The following is a 12,335-nucleotide window of genomic DNA, read 5'->3' as shown; positions in this document are numbered from 1 at the left end:
AGAGCAGGAGTGCGGCAGGGTCAGGGCCAGGGTCAGGGTCAGGGTCAGGGACGGAACGAGGGAATCAGTTTTGGGGCCATTTCTGTTTGCAATATTCATAAAAGACTTGCAAGTGGGGAAGAAAACAAAATTTTCCAAGTTTACAGATGGTTCCAGAAATTTAATGCAGAAAAATGCGAATTGATAGATTTCAGCAGGAAGAACGAGGAGAGGCAATATAGACTAGAGGGCACAATTCTAAAAGGGGTACAGGAACAGAGAGATCTGCAGGTATACGTGCACAAATCATTGAATGTGGCAGGGCAGGTTGAGAAAGCGATTAAAAAAGCATACGGGATCCTGGGCTTTATAAATAGAGACATAGGGCCCGATATTACCATGGCGGCGGGTTCGCGGCGGGGGAGGGGGGGGCGATTGGGCGCGTGGGTAACGCACCCGGTGAAATCAGTCTGCCCCGCGCACAATCGCAGGCTGATTGGATCCACTTACCTGTTGTTCCGGGTTCCCCGCTGCTGAGCTGCGCGGCGGGCGGACTGCACATGCGCAGTAAGGTCTGTCAGCTGGAGGAGCTCTATTTAAAGGGGCAGTCCTCCACTGACTGATGCTGCAAGAAATAGGAAAAATTACAGCATGGAGCAGCCCAGGGGGAAGGCTGCTCCCAGTTTAATGATGCCTCACTCCAGGTATCATTGGATGGGGTGAGGAGGAGGGGGAGGACAGAGATCTTCCCCACCGGCGGGCGGGAGGAAGCGACCTGCCTCTGCCACCAAGGCCTGGCTCGAGGTGGCAGAGGAGGTCACCTGCACCACCAACATATCGCCCACCTGCATACAGTGCAGGAGGCGCTGCAATGACCTAAGTAGGTCAGCCAAAGTGAGTACTCTTACTCTTTCCCCTACACTCCATCTGCCACATCACTGCCCCCACCCCACATCTCCTTCTGCACTGCCAACACTACTCTGTCACATCACCCCTCACACCCACTCAAACCTCATCCTCATCTTACCTGCACTTACTCACCTCGCCAGTACTCATCCCGCCACTACCACTCAACCCAATCCTCATACAATCTCATGGCTCTATCTCATACTCACCCTCTCATGCATCTCTTTCACGGTCAGCCTCACTCAACCTGCCACTACCTGTGCTGCAGCCACAGGGCATGCATGACATATGTGCAGTAGGAAGCGTAAGGCAAACGTGTCGTGAGCATGAAGGGGATGCACAAGGGTGTTTGAGGGTTTGTCATGGTTTTTACTTATATTTAATTTCTGATCAACTCACATTACGTATTATATTGGCACCACTACTGCCACGTCTTTGCGAATCTTGTCTGGTTTGTGCAATGATGCCCTTTCCTGAGGATCACAATGAAGACCCACACCTGATGACACCCATTGTGTCACTGCAGAGTGGGTGTAGGTGTATTTGCAGGGCTCTTTTGTGCAGATGACTGAGAGACGTCGGTGATGTCCCCAGTGGCACCCTGGAAGGATGCGGAAGAGAAGTTGTTGAGGGCAGTGGTGACTTTGACAGCGACAGGTAAGAAGATGGTGCTCGGGCCAGCTGGGAGCAGCTCGGCATGAAGGGGGCTGCAGATGTCCACGACGACATGTCGAGTGACTTTGAGCCTCCGTGTGCACTGCTGCTCAGAGAGGTCCAGGAAGCTGAGCCTCGGTCTGTGGACCCTGTGGCGAGGGTAGTGCCCTCTGCGACGCATCTCTCTCTGCGGTTGCCCTCCCTCCTGCTGTGCAGGTGGATGTGTCACAGCACTGTGTTTGTGGAGCTCCACGTGTCAGAGGTAGACAGCATGGCCGGCGAGGCTGGTGATGCTGTTCGCCCTCCGAGAAGTTCATGACTGCAGCTACGGCGGCCCCCATCCGGAAGATGTACATCTGATGGGGTCCGCAAGGTAGGTACATGTGTCTGGACCCCGGGGTAAGTGTGCAAGTTGGTGAATTTTGTTGTTAGGAGGAGGGTGGTGGAGGCCAAACTTTGTCCAAAGTGACAGAATGGCCTCCTGCAATGAGTGAGGGTCTCCCCCCCCCACCACCTGTCAAATGGACCTTTGCAGCTGCCACAGGCTGAGGCTGCAACACGTCCATTTGAACTGGAAGTGTTTCCCTCAGTACGGGAAACAGTCCCAGTTGTTTGTAAAATCCCAACCCTCCTAAAATATCACGTTAATCAGGTCGGTAAACGACCTGCAATTCCAAAATAAATACCTTAAGTGGCACCCCGCCCTGGGAATCCCCGATTTTCGTAGCCCCCCCCCCCCGCCAGGAACGCACCCGATCGCAGGTGTGAAAATCGAGCCCATACAGTGCATAAGTAAGGAAGTCATGATGAACCTTTGCAAAACACTGGTTCGGCCATAACTGGAGTATTGTGTCCAGTTCTGGGAACCGCACTTTAGGAAAGATGTGAAGGCCTTAGAGAGGGTGCAGAAGAGATTTACTAGAATGATTCCAGGGATGAAAGACTTTAGTTACGCAGATAGACTGGAGAAGCTGGAGTTGTTCTCCTTGGAACAGAGAAGGTTGCGAGGAGATTTGATAGAGGTGTTCAAAATCATGAAGGGTGTAGACAGAATAGATAGAGAGAAACTGTTCCCATTGGCGGAAGGGTCAAGAACCAGAGGGCATAGATTTAAGATAATTGACAAAAGAACCAAAGGCGACACGAGGAAAAACTTTTTTACACAGCGAGTGGTTAGGATCTGGAATGACTGCCTGAGGGGGTGGTGGAGGCAGATTCAATCATGGCCTTCAAAACTTGAAAGGAAAAAATTCACAGGGCTATTTGCAATCCAGCTTAAAAAAGGGGACACGATGGGTCGAATGGCCTCCTTCCGTGCTGTAACCTTTCTACGATTCTATGATTCTATGGTCCCAAACTGGGAGGGACTGTAAAAGGGAGCAGGCTGTTCAAACACTGAGAGACCAGGATAGATCGGGGAGCTGGGCTGATGAATGTCAGATGTCATTTAATGTGGACAAATGTAAACTAATGACATTGGGACAGGATAATAAACAGCGGCAGTATAAAATAAATGGACCATTGGACGGAACAGGACACCGGGGCACTGGCAGATACATTGCTGAGGCCATTAGTACAAGTGCGGCAGCAATAATGAGAGCAAATACGGTTAGAGAATAGAGCACAAATCTCAGGAAGTGATTGTGAGTTTGTACAGAGCATTGAGGGGGGGGCTCTGCAATCGGGAGGGCTCTGCGATCGGGGCGGGGGGGGCTCCGCAATCAGGGAAGGCCCTGCAATCAGGGTGGTCTCTGAAATCCGGGGGGGGGGTGATTTCTGAAATCCGGGGGGCTCTGAGATCCGGGGGGGGGAGGGGCGGGGCAGGGCTCTGAAATCCGGGGTGGGGGGGGTCTGAAATTGGCGGAGGGCTCTGAAATCGGGGGGACTCTGAGATCAGCAGGGCCTCTGAAATCAGCAGGGCCTCTGAAATCAAGAGGGGCTCAAGAGTGGGGGAGAAGAGAGGGAGACTGGGGAATGGGGGCTCGGGGAGCGAAGGAGATTAGGGAATGGGGGATCGGGGATGGGAAGTTGGGGGAGAAAAGGGGACACTTTGTTGAGGGGTTGGGGCTCAAGCGGGGGTGGGGGAGAATGGGGTGGGGTGGGCGTGGGGGCCAGCATTTCCTGCAGAGCCGGTAGCAGCAGCAAGATTGTGAGTGAGAGTAGCGTTGAGGGAGGAGCAGCCAGTAAAGCAGGGAGTGAAACCTGGGGACCTTACTCTGGGTAAATAGTGAAAGATTATTTCCACTGATGGGTGAATGGGGAATGAGGGAACGGAACCCAAGGATTTTCTCTGGAAGAAACATGGGGGAAGGGAGGAGGAAAGTTGTTGAACTGAGGGCTATTAGACCGTGGGATACTTCACCACATGTGCGATTGAGGTAGAGGCTAAAACACCATTTCAAAGGGAATGGGATAAATATTTGGAAAGGAGGAATAATGAAAAATCTTTAGGGGGGGGGAATGGGGTTACAGGAGAGCACGCCAGGATCGGGGGCTGAATGTCTTCCTCTTAGGAACATAGGAACAGGAGTAGGCCATTCAGCCCCTCGTGCCTGCTCCGCCATTTGATAAGATCATGGCTGATCTGTGATCTAACTCCATATACCTGCCTTTGGCCCATATCCCTTAAAACCTCTGGTTGCCAAAAAGCCATCTATCTCACATTTAAATTTAGCAATTGAGCTAGTATCAATTGCCGTTTGCGGAAGAGAGTTCCAAACTTCTATCACCCTTTGTGTGTAGAAATGTTTTCTAATCTCGCTCCTGAAAGGTCTGGCTCTAATTTTTAGACTGTACCCCCTACTCCTAGAATCCCCAACCAGCGGAAATAGTTTCTCTCTATCCACCCTATCCGTTCCCCTTAATATCTTATAAACTTCGATCAGATCACCCCTTAACCTTCGAAACTCTAGACAATACAATTTGTGTAATCTCTCCTCGAAACTTAACCCTTGAAGTCTGGGTATCATTCTAGTAAACCTACGCTGCACTCCCTCCGAGGCCAACATGTCTTTCCGAAGGTGCGGTGCCCAGAACTGCTCACAGTACTCCAGGTGCGGTCTAACCAGGGTTTTGTATAGCTGCAGCATAACTTCTGCCCCCTTGTACTCCAGTCCTTCAGATATAAAGGCCAGCATTCCATTAGCCTTCTTGATTATTTTCTGCATCTGTTCATGACACTTCAATGATCGATGTACCTGAACCCCTAAGTCCCTTTGGACATCCACTGTTTTTAACTTTTTACCATTTAGAAAGTACCCTGTTCTATCCTTTTTTGATCCAAAGTGGATGACCTCACATTTGTCTACATTGAATTTAATTTGCCATAATTTTGCCCATTCACCTAATCTATCAATATCGCTTTGTAATTTTATGTTTTCATCTACACTGCCTACAGTGCCACCAATCTTTGTGTCATCGGCAAACTCAGATATGAGACTTTCTATGCCTTCATCGAAGTCCTTAATAAATATTGTGAATAATTGAGGCCCCAAGACAGATCCCTGCAGGACTCCACTAGTCACATCCTGCCAATGTGAATACTTACCCATTATCCCTACTCTCTGTCGCCTTTCGCTCAGCCAATTTCCTATCCAAGTCCGTACTTTTCCCTCGATTCCATGGGCTTCTATCTTAGCTAACAGTCTCTTATGTTGGACCTTATCAAATGCCTTCTGGAAGTCCATATAAATAACATCCATTGACATTCCCCTGACCACTACTTTAGTCACCTCTTCAAAAAATTCAATCAGGTTTGTCAGGCACGACCTACCTTTCACAAATCCATGCTGGCTCTCCCTGATTAACTGAAAATTCTCGAGGTGTTCAGTCACCCTATCCTTAATTATAGACTCCAGCAATTTCCCCACAACAGCTGTTAGGCTAACTGGTCTATAATTCCCCGGTTTCCCTCTCTCATCTTTCTTAAAAAGCGGAGTGACATGTGCAATTTTCCAATCTAGAGGGACAGTTCCGGAATCTAGAGAACTTTGAAAGATTATAGTTAGGGCATCTGCAATCTGCTCACCTACTTCCTTTAAAACCCTGGGATGGAAACCATCTGATCCTGGGGATTTGTCACTCTTTAGTGCTATTATTTTCTTCATTACTGTTGCTTTACTTATGTTAATTTTATTGAGTCCCTGTCCCCGATTCAATATTAGTTTTCTTGGGATTTCTGGCATGCTATACTCTTTTTCTACTGTAAATACTGATGCAAAGTAATTATTCAACATGTCCGCCATTTCCCCATTGTCAATGACAATATCCCCACTTTCAGTTTTTAAGGGGCCAACACTGCTCCTGACCACCCTCTTTTTCCTAATATAACTATAAAAGTTCTTTGTATTGGTTTTGATATCCCTTGCAAGTTTCTTTTCATACTCTCTTTTTGTAGCTCTTACTATCTGTTTTGTGACCCTTTGTTGATCTTTGTATCTTTCCCATTCGCCAGGTTCTGTGCTATTTTTTGCCTTTTTGTATGCCCTTTCCTTACGTCTTATACTGTCCCTTACCTCTTTAGTTGTCCATGGCTGTTTTTTTTGACAAATAGAGTTCTTGCCCCTCAGGGGTATAAACCGATTCTGTATCACGTTAAATGTTTCTTTAAACATTTCCCACTGATCATCAGTCGTTTTACCCATTACAGGTTTGCCCAATTTACTGTGGACAGTCTCTGTCTCATCCCATTGAAGTCGGCCTTACCCAAGTCTAGAATCTTAGCAGCTGACTCACTTTTTTCCCTTTCAAACACTACATTGAACTCGATCATGTTATGATCGCTATTTGATAGATGTTCACGCACAGTTAAGCTGTTAACTAAATCTGGTTCATTACTCATTACTAAATCTAGTATGGCTTGCCCCCTTGTTGCCTCTAGGACATACTGCTGTAGAAAATATCCTGGACACACTCAAGAAATTCACTACCTTTCTGACAGTTGCTAGTCTGCTTTCCCCAATCTATGTGAAGGTTAAAGTCCCCCATTAAGACCACTATGCCTTTCTTACACGCTTGTCTAATCTCTGCATTTATACAATCTAGCACTTCAGAGCTGCTGCCAGGGGTCCTATACACAACTCCCACTATAGTCTTAGATCCTTTCCTATTTCTCAATTCAACCCATAAGGTCTCTGTTGGTTGCTTACCTCTCGTTATATCCTCCTTTATCATTGAATTGATTTCATCTCTAATCACTAAGGCTACTCCTCCCCCTCTTTTATTTTCCCTATCTCTCCTGTGGACCTTATAACCCGGTATATTTAGTTCCCAATCCTGAGCATCCTGCAGCCATGTCTCAGTAATAGCTATCATGTCATACCCTCCAATTTGAATTTGAACCTGTAGTTCATTTAATTTATTCCTTATACTCCATGCATTTGTATATAGAACTTTTAATTGGGCCACACACCCTAGTCTGACTTTCAGCTTTAATGCTGGGATAATCGCCTTACGCCTTCTAGTTTTCACTTTATCTGTAGTGTCTAAAGTACACTTTCTTTCTGCTGCTCTACGCTTTTTCCTTTCACTTGTTCTTGAACAACTGTTTGTACTATTTGTATTGTAAATTTCCCCTGGGTCTTCCCCTCTCTTGCTGCTCTCAACTTTACTCCCTTCTGACTCCCCGCTCAGGTTCCCATCCCCCTGCCACTCTAGTTTAAACCTTCCCCAACAGCATTAGCAAATACCCCCGCGAGGACATTGGTCCCGGTCCTGCTCGGGTGTAACCCGTCACGCTTGTACAGGTCCCACCTTCCCCAGAACCGGTCCCAATGTCCCAGGAATCTAAATCCCTCCCTCCTACACCATCGCTGCAGCCACGCATTCATCCTGTCTATTCTCCTGTTCCTATACTCACTAGCACGTGGCACTGGTAGTAATCCTGAGATCACTACCTTTGAGGTCCTGCTTTTTAATTTATCTCCTAACTCCTGTGCTGTAATTTCTATAATTCTATGACAACCTTCCTTTATTGAGTCTGAGCCCAGGGAGTGGTTTAGAAACATTGGTGCTGAGCTGAGTTTGGAGAAGTGCCCCAATCACCGAGCCTGCTGACCTGTATGATCACTCGGTTTGGTTCGGATCGGTCTGTACTGGTCAGTTTTGATTTGTGAAGTCCAAGTACAGATCGGCTCTGACAGAGGTTCCCAGTTCAGAGTCGTCACCTTCACACGGAACCGGGGTCCAAGGAGATAGGGAGAGAGATTGGGCGTATTAAAAGTGGCATCGACTGGAGAGCCTGACCGCACCTTGTGCAGTGTAGGGTGATTCTGGCTATGGTTTCAGGGTGAATATCAGCGGGTTATAGGATTACTACTCGTTACAGGTAGGATATCGGGGCGTTTCACCTATTACTGCCAGCTACATATAGACTATCAGTGAGTAATTGTACTGTTGGTTATGAGAGAAATCTGAGCATTACCACTTTACTAATTGTTATCAGTGCAATTTCAGTGAGTTCCCATTAGTTACTGGTGGAATCAAAGTTCCTCCCACCTCTCGTTTCCCCTCTGCAAATCACTCCCCCACATTTGGTTTCCCCTCTTCCCTCGGCCTCAGATTCCCCTCTTCCCTCGGCCTCAGTTTCCCCTCTTCCCCCACCCTCGGTTTCCCCTCTTCCCCCACCCTCGGTTTCCCTTCTTCTCCTGCCCTCGGTTTCCCCTCTCCTCCTGCTCATGGCCTCCTGGCTGTTGGAACTTCTCGGAGAGCAGCTGCTGGTGTGAAACCATGAGCGAAAGTTCTCGACTGCAGGACACCCAATCTTTATAAGGTAAATGCAATAACATTTGTAGAAGTCATGTGATCAAATGCCACATGATCAGATATCATGTGATCAGGCATCATATGGTCAGATGTCATGTGGTCAGCATGTCACGTGATCAAACCTCCAGGAATGCCTTGACCCAGAGTTGGCAACCCTACTTGAGGCCCAGGCTGCGGAGCACCAAACGGGCATTCCAATACAGCTCGCCAGGTTAAGTCTGGCCAATATTGGGCTGCCCTGCTTAATGCAAGCTAAGTTAAGGAGACAGGGTCCTGCTCCTATCTGGCTCGATAAAAATAATTTTAAACTTATCTTTGCTGGGCCTCTTTGGCTCTATGGCTTGTGATTCGCATGTTAAAAGAAGCCAACTGCTCACTTCGGGCAGGCCCTTCGGCCAAGTGGTAAGCTCCATTCAAAATGGCGGCAAGTCATTTATCTGGGTTAATGAGGCGATAAGGCCTTTGCCGCCCTATAAACCAAGTGAAAATCGGCCCCCTTATCTCTGATACCGTCCTGGGAAACCTGACCAGGGATATTATACTGCTCCTTTAGTGACGAGCCTAACATTGCACACAGTTTCTTACATTGCAACTGTGACTACACTCCAAAGTACTTAATTGGCTGTAAAGTGCTTTGGGACGTCCTGAAGTTCTGAAAGGCCAATATAAATGCAAGTCTTTCTTCTTTAGTGTTCTGGATGTGACTTTGTACAGTCAGGGTGACCTCTTTGTTTTTGTTATACATAAACCCCTAAAAGCGCTGAGGAAATTCCCAGCCTAAGTTTACGTTTGGCTTGCTCTAAAAATTTGGGACACTTTAAAATCTCAATGTAGAAATCTCTGTATAAAGGGCCTAGGAGATGACAAAAGCTGCATCAATATTCAACTTTAACAGTAGCTGTGAGTGATCCCAAGTCCAGCACCTTCATTGATCGAAGTTAAGATCAAGTCTTTGAGTTTGACAATTGAGGCATAGTTATTGCTATGATAAAATAAATAAATTGTGAAAAGAATCCCTTTAGAAACGTGTTTATCTGTGGAACACATGTCATATTACTCTCATAGAATCAGCACAGGAGGAGGCCATTCGGCCCATCGTGCCTGTGCCAGCTCTTTGAAAGAGCTATCCAATTAGTCCTACTCCCCCCATTCTTTCCCAATAGCCCTGCAAATCTTTCCCCTTAAAGTATTTATCCAATTCCCTTTTGAAAGTTACTACTGAATCTGCTTCCACCACCCTTTCAGGCAGTGCATTCCAGATCATAACAACTCGCTGAGTAAAAAAACATTCTCCTCATCTCCCCTCTGGTCCTTTTGCCAATTGCCTTAAATCTGTGTCCTTTGGTTATTGATCCTCTCATCTCATTAAACTCTGAATTATTAAACAATTAAAGCCGTTACTGAACATTTTCGATAGAACAGCTGTAAAAACACCTGCAATTACCAGATCCAAATGGATTAAGAAACCAAAAACCAATAAAGTACTTTTTCATAACTTAAAAAAAGTTAAGATACAGTTACTTACGCTGTGTGTTCTGGGAAACCCATAGAAAGGACGGACTCAAGCAAGGTGAATGTGCTCCTACTTTTCAGCCGAGTGGGATACTTTGCAAACAGCTCTGTTTCACTCTGCGCCATCTCTAGGCTTCTTCAACAGCACAGTTAGTTTGCGCTCAAACCTCAAACATCCATGTGACCTTTTTAACAGTTGATTTCCTGTCATTGCCGCTGAAGCTTTTCCCTGCAGCAGGTGACAGTAAATTGTAACAACTATCTGGCAGAATAGTTTCTTTATAATGAGCAATAGTTTCAGTCTTTTCTTTCAATCTGACAGTTTTCCAAACTATTTTTGTTAATATTTAAACAAATTTGGCACAAAATAGGAACCATCCTTTTTGAATTAGAGCAATTAAGCAAAAGTGTTGCAGAAAATTTGTAGCTTGGTAGCTCTGAGAATGACTTTTATTCATTCTCGGGATGTGGGCATTTATTGCCCATCCAAAGTTATCCTGAGAAGGTGAAGGTGGGCCTTCCTCTTAACCCACTGCAGCCCGTGTGGTGAAGGTGGACCTTCTCCTTGACCCTCTGTAGTCCGTGTGTTGGTGATGGACCTTCTCCTTCTGTAGTCCGTGTGGTGGTGGTGGGCCTTCTCCTTGACCCTATACTTTTTGTAAACAATTTTACAACACCAAGTTATAGTCCAGCAATTTTATTTTAAATTCACAAGCTTTCGGAGATTTTCTCCTTCCTCAGGCAAATGTTTCAGGATCTCCTTGAAGCCTACGCATTTATACATATTGAACAATACATGGTGTTTACAGACTGCCCCTGCAACTGCCCGTTGCCAAGGCAATCACCGTGTTCAGACAGAGAGGTGTCATCTGCAGAACCCCCGAATACACATTCAACAAAAAAACAAACAGGGAAAAAAAACAGAGAAAAAAAAACACAGAGAGAGGCAGAAACATCCGGAAGGCAGAGAGAGCCAGCAAATGACCCATTATATTAAAAACAGATAACATTTGTTCGCTGGTGGGGTAACGTGTAGCGTGACATGAACCCAAGATCCCGGTTGAGGCCGTCCTCATGGGTGCGGAACTTGGCTATCAATTTCTGCTCGACGATTTTGCGTTGTCGTGTGTCTCGAAGGCCGCCTTGGAGTACGCTTACCCGAAGGTCGGTGGATGAATGTCCATGACTGCTGAAGTGTTCCCCGACTGGGAGGGAACCCTCCTGTTTGGCGATTGTTCCGCACCCATGAGGACGGCCTCAACCGGGATCTTGGGTTCATGTCACGCTACACGTTACCCCACCAGCGAACAAATGTTATCTGTTTTTAATATAATGGGTCATTTGCTGGCTCTCTCTGCCTTCCGGATGTTTCTGCCTCTCTCTGTGTTTTTTTTTCTCTGTTTTTTTTCCCTGTTTGTTTTTTTGTTGAATGTGTATTCGGGGGTTCTGCAGATGACACCTCTCTGTCTGAACACGGTGATTGCCTTGGCAACGGGCAGTTGCAGGGGCAGTCTGTAAACACCATGTATTGTTCAATATGTATAAATGCGTAGGCTTCAAGGAGATCCTGAAACATTTGCCTGAGGAAGGAGAAAATCTCCGAAAGCTTGTGAATTTAAAATAAAATTGCTGGACTATAACTTGGTGTTGTAAAATTGTTTACAATTGTCAACCCCAGTCCATCACCGGCATCTCCACATCTATACTTTTTGTGGTGGTGGTGGACCTTCTCCTTGACCCTCTGTGGTCTGTGTGGTGGTGGTGGGCCTTCTCCTTGACCCTCTGTAATCCGTGTGGTGGTGGTGGGCCTTCTCCTTGACCCTCTGTAGTCCGTGTGGTGGAGGTGGACCTTCTCCTTGACCCTCTGTAGTCCGTGTGGTGGTGGTGGGCCTTCTCCTTGACCCTCTGTAGTTCGTGTGGTGGAGGTGGACCTTCTCCTTGACCCTCTGTAGTCCATGTGGTGAAGGTGGACCTTCTCCTTGACCCTCTGTAGTCTGTGTGGTGGTGGTGGACCTTCTCCTTGACCCTCTGTAGTTCGTGTGGTGGTGGTGGACCTTCTCCTTGACCCTCTGTAGTTCGTGTGGTGGAGGTGGACCTTCACCTTGACCCTTTAGTTTGTGTGGTGGTGGTGGACCTTCTCCTTGACCCTTTAGTCCGTGTGGTGGTGGTGGGCCTTCTCCTTGACCCTTTAGTCCGTGTGGTGGTGGTGGACCTCCTCCTTGACCCTCTGTAGTCCATGTGGTGAAGGTGGACCTTCTCCTTGACCCTCTGTAGTTCGTGCGGTGGAGGTGGACCTTCACCTTGACCCTTTAGTCCGTGTGGTGGTGGTGGGCCTTCTCCTTGACCCTTTAGTCCGTGTGGTGGTGGTGGACCTTCTCCTTGACCCTCTGTAGTCTGTGTGGTGAAGGTGGACCTTCTCCTTGACCCTTTAGTCCGTGTGGTGGTGGTGGGCCTTCTCCTTGACCCTTTAGTCCGTGTGGTGGTGGTGGACCTTCTCCTTGACCCTCTGTAGTCCGTGTGGT

At 47.2% G+C, this 12,335-nt stretch overlaps 1 protein-coding gene across 2 annotated transcripts in view; it reads right to left on the bottom strand.

The window, feature by feature from the left end:
• LOC137327504 (ubiquitin-associated and SH3 domain-containing protein A-like) overlaps window positions 1–9,945 on the bottom strand; it is a 102,648-nt gene extending 92,703 nt beyond the window's left edge. For both annotated transcript variants that reach the window (XM_067993397.1, XM_067993398.1), the window contains exon 1: window positions 9,827–9,945. In XM_067993397.1, coding sequence (XP_067849498.1) covers window positions 9,827–9,939 — 113 coding nt within the window. In that variant the 5' untranslated portion in view covers window positions 9,940–9,945. The remainder of the gene's footprint in view (window positions 1–9,826) is intronic.
• Window positions 9,946–12,335: the final 2,390 nt, after the last annotated feature.

Source organism: Heptranchias perlo, chromosome 11 (assembly GCF_035084215.1).
Source record: "Heptranchias perlo isolate sHepPer1 chromosome 11, sHepPer1.hap1, whole genome shotgun sequence".
Taxonomy (NCBI): Eukaryota; Metazoa; Chordata; class Chondrichthyes; order Hexanchiformes; family Hexanchidae; genus Heptranchias; species Heptranchias perlo.
This window is presented reverse-complemented; position numbering and strand designations above follow the sequence as displayed.